The sequence below is a fragment of the Delphinapterus leucas genome, chromosome 20, assembly GCF_059928025.1.
Source record: "Delphinapterus leucas isolate spDelLeu-1000000601 "Yukka" chromosome 20, BTC_Dleu_Yukka2, whole genome shotgun sequence".
NCBI lineage: Eukaryota > Metazoa > Chordata > Mammalia > Artiodactyla > Monodontidae > Delphinapterus > Delphinapterus leucas.
The window spans coordinates 13,261,832-13,275,254 of record NC_143148.1 but is presented as its reverse complement, the minus strand read 5'-3'; the positions used below and the strand labels follow the sequence as shown (position 1 = coordinate 13,275,254).

The following is a 13,423-nucleotide window of genomic DNA, read 5'->3' as shown; positions in this document are numbered from 1 at the left end:
CCAGCCACCGGGAAGGGGAAGACATGGCCGTCTCCCCCAAGGACCGCCGAGGACCACCCCCCCCCCCCGGAGTTGACATGGACCGAGGAAGCGGCAAACTCCCCTCCCCCAAACCCACACAGAGGCCTGGTCCCACGAGGCGCTGAGCCCCAGCCCCCCGCCGGGAACCTGACATGGACGCACAGACACACACCCTCGGAGACATACAACCCGCAGACACACACACACACACACACACACACGCACAAATGGACACCCAAGCGGGCACACCCGGCTACACAGATCCTGGGATGGACATCCAACCCGGACACAAACACCCAACGCAGCTAGCCGCGCGAAGACACTAGCTGAGGGGGGGGGGTAGGGTGGGGGACCCACACCTGGGCACACAACCCACGCACACACACCTGCACACAGCCCCTCCGATGGGCGCGCGACAGCCCCCCAGACACACAGCAGGAGGGGCAGTCACCCGGGGGGACACACACGCACGGCAGGACACAGCACCTCGGCTCGACACCCGGCACACACCCGGATGGCCACACAAGCAGGGCGCCGCACACGCCGGCGCCGGGCACACAGAGGGCCGCGCGAGCGCACGCCGGGCCCGCCGCAGCGCCGCGGACACACACTCACACGCTCGCACGCTCACACCGGCGCTCACACCGGCGCCCCCGCCCGCCGCCTCCCTGGCCGCTGCGGGCCGCGCTCACCCAGTCAAGGGGGGCCCCGGGCCCGGCCCCGCCGCCGCTGCCTCGCTCCGCGCCATGGTGGGGGGAGGGCCGGGGGAGGGGGCGCGGTGCCGCGGGGCCGCCTCCCTCCCGCCTCCCGCCTCCCTCCCGAGCCGCCGCCGAGCTCCGCCCTCCGCACCGCCCGCCGCCGGAGCCCCGCCGCCGCCACCACCGCAAGCGGGGAGGGGACGCCGACCGGAGGGGCCGGGCGGGGCGGCTGCACGCCCCCGCCCCCCGCCCCTGGGCCAGCAGCAGACCCCTCTCCCCTGCGGAGCTGCCGGCCCGCCCCCAACCCCTCCCCAGCCCCACCTCCAGCCCTGCCGGCTTCCCGGGAGACCACCAGACCACGCCCCGAGTGGCATGGGGAACCCTTGAAGCCCCAGTGGAGACCTCGGATCGTGTCCCAATGCCCAGGGGGACTCCAGATCATGCCTTACCTCCTTTGAGAACCCAGACCATGTTCCTCAGCCACCCAGGACCACAAATCATGTCCTACTCTCCTTGGTGACCTCAGACTCTGCCCCAAACCCATCAGGGACCTTAGTCTGTACCCCCAAATCTAAGGGGACCCCAGACCACATCCCAGCATCCAAGGGGATCCACAGCACCCCCATCAGGGACCGTAAGTCATACCCCAACATTCAGGTGGACCCCAGACCACACCCCATCACTCAGGGCCCCCAGATCACACCCCAACATCCAGAGAGGATTCAGACTATATGTCAACATCCAGGGAGACCCCAGATCGCGCCTTACTCCCTTTGGGGACCCAAACCATGTTCTACAGCCACTCAGGACCACAAACCATATCCCACTCCTTCCTGGGGACCCTCTATGTCCTTCTAACCTCTCGACCTCAAACCATTCCCTGCCCCCCAATAGGAACTCCAGACCACGTCTAACATCTAGGAGGCCCAAATATGTCTCTTACCCACATGGGAGACCCTAAATGTTCCTGATTACCCCCATTAGATCCCAGACCGTCCTCCCCTCCAAGGCACCCCTTGGTTTACAGAATGCCCAATTTGCCCCAGATTCTTGATCTTCCTCCCCACCAGTGCTGCCCTCCTGAGGACCCAGCCTCCTCCCCATTCCTATTCTCTCTCTTGAACCCTGAAGACCTTTCTCCCTCCCTGTGACTTCTGTGGAGTCCAGAATGCCTTGTCCCTTCCTTTTTAGACCCCTTTGCCCAACTCCTATCAAATAGCTGACCCCCAGCCCTTCTCCCACTGAGTATCTCAGGCCACTTTCCACCTCTTTTTGAGATATTCACTGGCCCCTAAACCCAGCAAGTCCTCCCCTCAAAATCTGTCTTATTGCAATTCCCCAGCTTCCTGGGGGCCCAAATCCCTCCCATTTTGAATCCCATTTGGATTCCAAGGTCTTCCCCTAAACCCCTTCCCTAAATTCTTCCTAGGCACATCATCACATGGAGCTTGCCCTGCCCCCCAGATCAAGGGCATCTCTGCAGAGCTTCCCTCTAGTGAACCTCCCTCTAGTGAAGCTCCAGTGAACCACTCACAACCATTAGATGCCCCTGGGGACACTCACAATCCCACCTCCCACCCCCTAGTCTTTAGATTTCACCATCACCATCACCATTACCACCACCACCCAGGCACCATCCCCACCTCTCACCCTGATATTTGGTGCTCCCTGCCAGGATGTGGAGGACCAGGGCTGGGAGGACAGATGTGGGAGAATAATAACAGCAACAGCAAAAGTGGACACGTGTCAAACACTACTATGTACCAGGAGTGGATCTAAGGGCTTCACATATATGACTCCATTCACTCTTCACAGCAGCCAGATGAGGAAGTCGCATTATTATCCCCATTTTACAGATGAAGAAAATTGAGCCACAGAGAGGTTTAGTCACTTGCCTAAGGTCACACAGATGGTAAATGTCAGAACAAGGTGGAGGCGAAGGGGAAAGAGGGTGAGGGCAGGCCTGGGATGGACAGGAGTGGAAGGGGGCGGGGCGGTGAGAAGTTAATAATAAGAGAGACAAAGGTATACAGAGATGGAGAAACAAAGAGCCTGAGCCCAGGCAGAGACAGCCTCACTCACAGAGCATATCTGGCCCTGTGAGCTCTGGCCCCTGCCCACCTCTTGACATCATCCCTGACCACGCTTGTCTTTTAGCCTCAATAATGAATTTTCTCTTCCTCCAACATACCACCTCAATTCCAGCCCCTTGGCCTTTGCACTGTTTTCCCCTTCCATGGCTGATCCCATCTTTTCATTCAATTCTTAATTCAAATGTAATCTCTTCAGAGATCTCTTTCCCATGACCAATTTACATCCCCACCACCACCAATTCTCCTGATGTCTGCAGATTACTTTGAAATACTTTAAAAATAAAAATGGATTAATGGATGGATAGATGGATGGCTATGTGATAAAGCAAGTACAGTCAAAACGTTAATGGTAGGGAATTCCCTGCCAGTCCAGTGGTTAAGACTCCAAGCTTCCAATGCAGGGGGCACAGGTTCAATCCCCAGTCAGGGAACTAAGATCCCACATGGCACATGGCGCAGCCAAAAAGAAAAGTTAATGGTAGAATCTAGGTGATGGATATATGGGTGTTCACTGTAAAATTATTTCAACTTTGCTGTATGTTTGAAATTCTTCATGATAAATGTTGGTGGGGAAAAAACCAGAGGACTCTTCTAAAGACTAAAGAGGCGGCAAAAAAAAAAACAAAACTCAGATGGGTCCCACCATTTTTATCATCCCATCACCTCATTTTATTTCCTTCATAGCCCTATCACTCTTACTAATACTCTTGTTTGCTTGTTGTTTACCTATTTATTGTTTACTTATTTGTTTATTGCTTATTGTCTAGTCATTGAAATGTAAGCCACCTGAGAGAGGTGGCATGGGCACCAATTTTCTCCAGTGTCCAGAGTAGTAATTGGCACCCAGTAGGTGCTCGGTAAACATGTGTTCTTGAGCTCCTCTTAAGAGAGGGTCTGGAAGCTAGATCTGCTGCAGACTCACTGGAGAGCCCACACTCAGGAGTACACAGGATCTCCCAGCCTGGGGTCCCTGCAAGGGGAAGGATATACCCCAGAGGCAGGCGAATGCCCCATGAGGTCAGGGAATGTGAGATGGCCTGAAAAACAGGGCAACAGGTGGAAGCTGGTAGTATGATTAATTCCCTGGGGCCCTAATTCCTGACCTAGACCAGCTAATAGAGATCCAATCTAATTCTTCAACAACTTAGGCCCTGCCCCCAAGCATAGGCTCCACCCTCTGTCTCTAAGGCCCCACCCCACAGCAAAATCTCTGCCCTATCTGACCTAAATAAATAACACCCCTCGGGACATCTCTGGTGGGCCAGTGGTTAAGAATCCCCCTTCCAATGCCCGGGACACGGGTTCTATCCCTGGTCGGGGAACTAAGATCTCACATGCTGCGGGGCAACTAAGCCCACACGCCACAACTAGAGAGCCCATGTGCCACAACTACAGAGCCCACGCGGCCAGAGCCCACGGGCCACAACTAGAGAGAAGCCCACGCACCACCCCCCGCAAGGAAAGATTCCGCATGCCGCAACTAAGACCCGAGGCAGCCAAAAATAAATAAATAAATAAATACTTTAAATAACACCCCTCAAGCCTAGGTCTCACCCTCACAGCCCAAGCCCCACCCCTTTACCTTAGTCACCACCCTAAAATTTATAACATTCATACTTCTTCAGCCTGGGCCCTGCCCCCACCTAAGCCCCACCCCTCCACCTTAGGCTCCACTCCAAAAGCGTCAAGCTTTCAGCCTAGGCACTGGCCCTTCAGGCCTAGCTTGGGTACCCCATTCTCAGCTCCGACCTAACGTCCAGTCTTCACCTGTTCAACATAAGCCCTGCTCACATTCAAGGTTAGCAGGGAGAAGTGCCCCAGGAAAAGCATAGGGAGCCTGGATTTGTGGGAACCTAGCGGGGAGGTTGGTGGAAAGAGAGGAGGTGTCTCCCAGTTTGTACCGCCCCTCAAAGGCCTGGCCCCAAACCAAAAGCAACGCCCCATTGAGCCCACTTTGCATTGTACAGCGGTATTCTGTTCTGACCTCCTTGATTGGTCCCTCCACAAGCCCTCTACTCAAACCTACTCTGCATTGGACTGCCCCTCAGAGTCACCCTCTCTGATTGGTCCCTGCTTTCCAAACTCCTTGCTCCTGATTGGGCAAGTCCTTGCACATGCCTCTTTCTGATTGGATCGTTTGCAATCATGAACCTGGAGGCAGACAGTTCAACCGTGGTGTGGGGGGGTAGTGGGAGGAGAAAGAGGAGGTAGAGAAAGAGGAGCGGGTTCCCTGAATCCCCTGCCTACGAGAGGGAGTGGCCGTGGACCACAGGATAGCTTTGGGTTAAAGTTCTAACTGTACAGAGCACTAGCTGTGTGGCTTTGAGCAACTATTTTTGACTTCTGTGCCTCAGTTTCTTCATTTGTAAATTGGAGATAAAACTGGTACCTTCTTCACGGGTTACTGTAGGAATTAAATTAGTTAATACCTGTAAAGTGCTTATAGAAGTACCTGGCACATAGGAAGCCCTCAATCAAAGAGTTGGCTATTATTATCTATTTGATCATGTAAGTTCATGACCTTGGACAAGTCCTTTTGCCTCTCTGATCCCTGCAGACCAGGAGTTGCTGACCTCTTCATTGAATGACCTGTCCTATCTCCTCATCTCTAGCCTTCAGGAACTGAGGCTGTGCAGAGGGATGTGTAGAGACATCCCTAGCAAGAGAAATGGGATAGGGGCACCAGCATGGGTGAAAGAGAGGAGAGGCGCTCAACCCAACCCTCTCCCCACAGAAAACTGAGGGCAGTGGGGATCTCTCTATAGTCCAGTGTAGAGCGATTCTATCCTGAATCCCTCATGCAAAGGGCTTGTCCTGACTGGGGACAAGGGGCAAGGGATGGGACAGAGTGGGGTGATGAGGACATGTTAAGGCTGGGAAGGAAGGGGAAGGGTTGGAGCTGGGCTTGTGGACCCTCCCCCAGGAATGACAGGGCCGGGGGAGGGGCAGCCAGGGCCCAAGGTCACTCTGTCATTGTTACCATGGCAACAGCCACCTCTCAACTGGGAACCTGGAAAAGGGTGGGAGGAGGGAGTTCCCAGGTCCCTGAATCTAGGGACAGAGAGAGGAACAATCAGAGACCTGGAGGAGAGGCAGAGAGAGACAGTGATTCAACTCTGTGAAAACCTGCCCATCTCAGAATCCTCAGAGCCTGGTACACTGTGGGTGCTCAATGAATGTCCCTCAGAAACAGAAAGCCTGAGAGAGTCAAATACCCAGAGATGACAGAGAAAGAAAGAAGAATCTCCAGACAGGGGCAGGCAGTGTCCCTTTCCTGCCTCCTCAACCTCATACTCCTCGGGGGTCCACTGAGAGTCCTGGATCCTTTTAATCTTTCCCAGACCTGGGCCCTCAGGCCTACCCAACTGCACGAACCACCCACCCCCAGCAACTCCCCAGCCCCTGAAGCTGTTATATTTCACTTTTATAGCAACTTCAACAACTTTTCTGCCTTTAAAATCTTCCTGCCTGGGGGCTTACTGAGAAAATTAGCATAGGTACAAGCTAATGCCTGCTAGGGTGGGAAGGTGAGAGGTGGGGAGACAGGCACTCTGCCTTCTTTACTCTCAGGGACGCAGGTGTCCTTGTCCCCCTTGGGAGTGGCCCCTCCACAGATTCAGATATCCCCCCAATCCCTCTAGGAGACCAGACCTCCCTCATTTCTCCCTAGGAAATCCTGCAGGCCCCTCCCTTTCTTTCAGAGGAACAGGTACTGAATCCTCCTTTACTCCCAGGCCTCAGCAGGCGTCCACTGGATCTGCCTTCCCTCTACTGGCCTAAGGCTGGTACTGCAGGACTGCCACCTACAGCCCACAGTGAGGAACAGAAACTGAGCCAGAACTGAGGGTCTCTGAGTTCTTGCATTTTAATTTCTTTAAGGTCTCAGATGTTCAGGTCCTAGGGGGCCTGAGTTCAGGTCCCCCGTCCAGAGGTCAGCGAAAGAAAGACAACTTCTCCTGGAGCCAGGCCTCTGTGAGGTCATCAGTGGTGCGGATTTCAAACACCTGGGCAGAGAGAGGGCTCAGTATTATAATCCACTCAGGAACCGAAAACAGTGAGGGTCCTGATCCCCTCCTCCTTCAGACCCAGGAACCCAGATCCCCAGCCCCTTCCTGCCTCAGACCAGGAGTCCAGACTCTCCCTCTCACACTCGGGAGCCTCAGCCCCAGGCCCAGACCTTTGTGAGCTCTGCCGTCTGCACCAGCCTGTTCTTGCTTCCTGCGTACATCATCTGTTGTTCAGGCTTGCAGCCTGTGTGGAAAAGAGAAGGAGGAAGCATAACTGGGGGATGCCAGAGTGTTCTCTAAGGCCCTAGTAATGTCCTGCAGACCCTGGAGTTTTCTAAGAGTCCCAGGAACAATTCTAAGGAGGTCCCTGGAGGCTATAGTCAGAGTCCCCAGGTTTGTTCGGGGGCTTGAAGTTATTTTAGGGTCCCTGGAGATGGTTTGGGGCCAGACAGGGGTTTCTAGGTAAAAGGAAGAATTGAGTTTGCTTATACGCCTCAGGACTAAGGAGGATGGGGGCTCTGTGCCTCCACCTCCACCCAATGCCCTCTCAGGACTCACACCACACACACCACACTCTCACACAGGCACCTACACACATGCACACAGTCACACAATCACCAGTCACAGGCATGCACACACACTTGCACTCAAACACACACACTTACACACCCTCACACAGAATCTAAGACCACTTTCTCAGGATGAGTAGAGCTGTGTCTCACCCACAGGGCTGGAGAAGATGAAACACAAGGGGTAGGACACTCGGCCATCGGCGTGCGTGTACTTGTAGCTGTAGACCACGAACCTACAGCAGCAAGAGGGAATCCAAACTCAGGACTTGGCCTGGAGCCCAAGCCCAGTGCCCATTACCTGAGACCACAACCTTGAAATCTTGACTGAGTCTGAGAACCTAGGGTTAACAACTGAGACGCAGGGTACTGGCCTCAAACACAATAAATGATTTTAAAAATAATAATAAAAATGAATAACTAATAGGAACCTGCTGTATTAAAATTAATTAATTAATTAATTTTTTAAAAAAAAGATAACATAGAACTATACATACAGTGTATAAATGTCAGTTTCCCAGTTTTGATACTGCACTATAGTTAGGTAAGATGTAACCATTGGGGGAAACTGGATAAGGGGTACTATATTTGCCACTCTCTGTGAATCTATAATAATTTCAAAAGTAAAAGTCTTTTTAATAATTAAAATAATAATAGTAAATGCTAAATAGAACTACCATGTGATTCAGCAATTCCACTGCTGGGTATTTATCAAAGAAAATGAAAACAATAATTCGAAAAGATGTATGCACCCCCATGTTTATTGCAGCATTATTTATAATAGCCAAGATATGGAAAAAACCTAAGTGTCCGTTGATGGATGAATGGATAAAGAAGATGCAGTATACACACACACACACACACACACACACACACACACACACACACACAAATGGAATACTATTCAGCCATAAAAAAGAACGAAATCTTGCCATATGCAAAATGGATGGATGTTGAGGGCATTACGCTAAGTGAAATAAGTCAGAGAAGGATAAATGTCTCATGATCTCACTTATATGTGGAATTTAAAAAATAAAAACAAAGAAACAAGCCACCAAGTTCATAAATACAGAGAACAGATTAGTGGTTGCCGAAGGTGGGGGTGGGTGAAATGGGTGAAGGGAGTCAAAACGCAAAAATTTCCAGTTATTTTATTTCCCATTATTTATTTTAAATAAGTCCTAGGGATATGACGTACAACATGGTAAGTATAGTTAACAGTGCAGTATTGTATATTTGAAAGTTGCTAAAAGAGTAGATATTAAAAGTCCTCATTGTAAGAAAAAAATTTTTTTAAACTATGTATGATGACAGATGTTAACTAGATTATGGTGGTGAACAGTTTGTAATACAGTATATACAAATATCAAATCATTATGTTGTACACCTGAAACTAATATATGTCAAATATATCTCAATAAAAAAATTTTTTAAGAAAAAATGGCTTAGGGACTTCCCTGGCGGTCCAGTGGTTAAGACTCTGCCCTTCCACTGCAGGGGCGCAGGTTCCATCCCTGGTCAGGGAACTAAGATCTCACATGCCGAGTGGTGCGGTGAAAATAAATAAATAAATAAGTGCTTATTTGATTCACAACAACCCTATGATGTAGGTACTATTATTATCCCCATACTACAGATGGAAAAATTGAGGCCCAGAGAGGTGAAGTCACTTGCCCAAGTTTCTATGGATAGATTTGAACCCAGGAAGTTGGCTGGTAGAGTATAAGTGCTCAACCACTATGTTTTACTATACAGAGGACTAGAATCAGGGGCTGAGACTACAGCCAGCTACATAATTCCCCAAGCCCAGCACAAAATGAAAATGCAGGGCCCCTTGTTATAAACACAGGAGAAAGGCTTTTTCCTTTCTTCTGCAGTCTCTCTCCAGATTTATCTTTTAAAATTTCCTATTTAAAATCACTCTCTCTTGGGCATGGGGACACTCACAGAGGGAGTGGAAATGCTCAAAGGCACACCCTGGAACTTGTCATGCAGGGGGTGAGTACCGACCCTGACCCTGACACTCCCTGAACCTGTAATCAGGTCGCCTGCCTAGGACAGATGGCAGCAGCCATTGCTGGGCAATGCAGGGAATGGGTAGCTGAGAACCCATCCAGGCTGGAGATATGAGCTGAGGGAGGCTCCAAGCCCCCAGCACATGCTCCATTGTTCCATCACACTTCACACAAAACACAGATTCAAAGATATAACTATAAAGAATTTCAAGACAGCAGGCAGTCGTAGAGCATCAAGCCCTGCATTCAAGGCTCCCTTCTGGGTACGGGGCCCTGTGTGACTGCACTTGTCAGACGCCCAGGATGCTGGTCCTGGCTGAGATCTAGAGCCTGGGATTGAGGCTCAGAGTTGTAGGGCACCCAAATATCAGTTGAGATGAAAAATCTAAAGAGACCAGTTTTCACAGAAGTGTCAAAAAGCTCCTCCACACACAAAAGCACCAGGCTCCTCTGGCTTCACACAGGATTCTCCCCAATCATTAAAGGTCAAATAAATCCTTTGCTACTCAAAGTATTCCCAAGTATTGAAAAATAAGGAAATTTTAACTTTTTTTTTAAATGAAGCAAGTGCAATGTTGAGACCAAAACTGACATGGTTTGTACAAAAAAAAAAGCAAACTCTAACATTACATATGACTATTAGTGTAAAATTCTGCAGTAAAATTTTGGTAAACAAACCAAAAGTCCTAGGACAGGAACATTTGACTTCAAAGACATAGATCCCGAGCCCATGAATAGGACTGGAACCCAAACAGTCCCTCAGTCTGTATCCCTATCATCACCCCTCTCCCCATGGCCTGACCGTCCCCTTCCTTCCCCCAGCATACCTGGGCTGTCTCTCTGGCAACTCCATTTTTAGTTCCTCTGGAGAAATATTCTGGGGATGAGGGGAGAGAAAAAAAAAAGACTGCCATTAAATGAACACTTACTGTGTGCCAAGGCACTGGTCCAAGAAATACACATACATGGATTAACTCACTGACCTCTCCCAAATCCCAGAGGGGTTGGTCTTATTGTTATCCCCATTTTACAGATGAGCAAACTGAAGCCCAGAGGTGTTAAGACACTTTTCTTCTAAACCCACTACAAGGATTAAATCATTGAATCCACAGACAACCCTAAGAGGTAGGGACTGCTATCACCATTTCATAGATGAGGAAAGAGAGACCCATACAGGTGAAGTCTCTCGCCTAGGGTCACAGCTAAGTTGGGACTTGACCTCCGGGTCTTTCTGGCCCCCCATGCCAGGCTCTTAGCATCAGTCACAGTCGCTTGGGTCTCCCAGTCCCACCCTGCCCTTCTTGGAGGTCCCATCCCCCGATCCCCTCACCTGAAATTCTTCCTCCAGCACCACCATCTGCCGGTCTTTGTCCACCTTCACTGAGGAGGGAGGGCACATGGGGGTTAGAGGCCCCTCCCATCTGCCCCCACGCTTGTCCCCATACCCCATCCCTCCAGGAGGGAAGATGACACTCACTTATTATGGCCGCATTGTCCGTCTCTTTTCGGAAGCGAAATTTCCTCAGCTTTTCCTTTAGCTCTGGGTCCACCTCGCACACCACCAGGGAGTCAGACTGTCAGAGGAGCCCAGCAAGAGCTGAGTCGCCTGGCCTCAACCCTGCCCCCTTCCCCAAACCTCAGTTTCTCCATCTACTAATGAAGAGGAAGACCCAATAGCCCATAGATTGCCTTTGTGAACATTAGGAAAAGGCTCCTATCCCTCAGGGCAGATGCTGCCCCTTTGCAGAGCAGAGGCTGGACTCGAGCCCTCTCAGCAGGTGCCCTTGGGCAACGCCCAGGGTGGCCCAGGGATCTGCTTGCCTGGGCTAAACCCGGAACCACAGTCTCTTTTCCCCCAGCCTTGACCTCCCTTCCACAGCCTGACCTTCACCCTGGTGTCCTCCTAGCCCCAGCCCCACTCCAGCCCCTAGCCCTTTCCATACGACCCTGGCCCCAACCATGACTTTTCTGTCCACAGGCCTCTTCTTTTCTGGGTTCCGCTGTCCTCTAGGGGTGGGGACCAGGGCTACAGGGGGCAGGGTGTGGGGTAGGGGAAAGGTTTCATCTAACACCACATCCTGTTTATGCCCATTCTGGGACAACTGTCACAGATGACTCCTCCCCCTCTTTCCTTCCCCTCATCTGCTGGGACCTCCCAGGCTTTGCAGTCACCCAGACCAGGTTCGAATGCTGCCTTACTGTGTGGCCCTAGCTAAGTAACTTCACGCCTCTGATTCAGGATTGTTATGAGGCTAAAATAGTTTCACGTATCTCCCAGCATGGTGGACACACTCAATACACAGTAGGTAATGATGAGCTTTATTATTTTTTTAATTTTTATTGGAATATAGTTGATTTACAGTGTTGTGTTAGTTTCAGGTGTATAGCAAAGTGAATCAGTTATACATATACATATATCCACTCTATTTTAGATTCTTTTCCCGTATAGGTCATTACAGAGTATTGAATAGAGTTCCCTGTGCTTTACAGTAGATCCTTATTACTTATCTATTTTATGTATAGTAGTGTATATATGTCAATCCCAATTTCCCAGTTTATCCCTTCCCCTCCTTTTGCTCACTGGTAACCCTAAGTTTGTTTTCTACATCTGTGACTCTATTTCTGTTTTGTAAATAAGGTCATTTGTACCATTTTTTTTAGATTCCACCTATAAGTGACATATATTTGTCTTTCTCTGCCTGACTTACTTCACTCAGTATGACAATCTGTAGGTCCATCCATGTTGCTGCAAATGACATTATTTTGTTCTTTTTTATGGCTGAGTAATATTCCATTGTATGTATGTACCACATCTTCTTTACCCACTTGTCTGTCAATGGACATGAGGTTGCTTCAATGACTTGGCTATTGTAAATAGTGCTGCAATGAACATTGGGGTGCATGTATCTTTTTTTTTAAATAAATTTATTTATTTTAGGCTGCGTTGGGTCTTCATTGCTGTGCACGGGCTTTCTCTAATTGGGGCGAGTGGGGGTTACTCTTCGTTGCAGTGCGTGGGCTTCTCACTGCGGTGGCTTCTCTTGTTGCAGAGCACAGGCTCTAGGCACGTGGGCTTCAGTAGTTGTGGCACGTGGGCTCAGTAGTTGTGGCACACAGTCTTAGTTGCTCTGTGGCATGTGGGATCTTCCCAGACCAGGGCTCAAACCTGTGTCCCTTGCATTGGCAAGCGAATTCTTAACCACTGCACCACCAGGGAAGTCCCTGGGGTGCATGTATCTTTTTGAATTATGTTTTTCTTTGGATATATGCGCAGGGATTGCTGGATCATATGGTAGTTCTATATTTAGTTTTTTAAGGAACCTCCATACTGTTCTCCATAATGGTTGTACCAATTTACATTCCCACCAACAGTGTAGGAGGGTTCCCTTTTCTCCACACCCTCTCTAGCATTTATTATCTGTAGATTTTTTGATAATGGAATAATGAGCTCTTTAGCCCCCCCTCCAGGAAGCCTTCCTGGATTCCCACCCACCCAATCTGGAATATTTTAATTCCAGAGCTGAAAGGGGGAACTTAGAGATGTTTGCTGGTCAAACTGCCACTTATTAGGTTGATGGGGAAATGGAGAATAGAGAGAAGACTCCACAGGACCCAAGTAATGATGAATTTTTTCCTGCAATTATTCAACCTCATGGGCCTTATAATGGTGCTACAACAATGGTGTTCCATCCTATCAGACCAATACCTCCTTTTTTATTAAGAGCATTTTGTATTGCCCACCCCCCCAGTTCCCATCCTGAAATGAAATTCCTAGATAACGCAACATAGTTATACACATAAGTTCTCCCCCAAATCAATATAATGTCCTAATTGTCATATAAAGGAGAAATAAAAGGGAAGTAATTGATCAGAAACCTGTGCATTTCCATGAGAAAATATAAGCAAACAATAGAGAATTGTTAAAGGATCCAGCCCCACGATGTCTGGCCCACTGTACTGACTTCCCTCCATAGCAGTGGGCAGATCCCACCCTCTCTCACCTCCTCAAGGGCATTGCTG

General features: G+C 49.8%; 1 protein-coding gene across 1 annotated transcript; it reads right to left on the bottom strand.

Annotated features, from left to right (window-relative positions):
- Positions 1 to 6,653: 6,653 nt before the first annotated feature.
- On the bottom strand, positions 6,654 to 13,423 carry GMFG (glia maturation factor gamma). Its single transcript, XM_089902852.1, has 7 exons — positions 13,405 to 13,423; positions 10,881 to 10,977; positions 10,734 to 10,783; positions 10,231 to 10,280; positions 7,542 to 7,624; positions 6,990 to 7,063; positions 6,654 to 6,816 (listed from the first exon to the last, which is right to left on the bottom strand). Coding segments are annotated over exons 2-7 (330 nt in total). The 5' UTR covers positions 10,882 to 10,977; positions 13,405 to 13,423; the 3' UTR covers positions 6,654 to 6,744.

Coding starts and splice junctions, on each gene's coding strand:
- GMFG (XM_089902852.1), bottom strand. Junction 7,625..10,230: donor TTGCCAGAGAGACAGCCCAG/GTATGCTGGGGG, acceptor TTGCTGCTGTAG/GTTCGTGGTCTACAGCTACA. Junction 7,064..7,541: donor CATCTTCTCCAGCCCTGTGG/GTGAGACACAGC, acceptor TTTTCCACACAG/GCTGCAAGCCTGAACAACAG.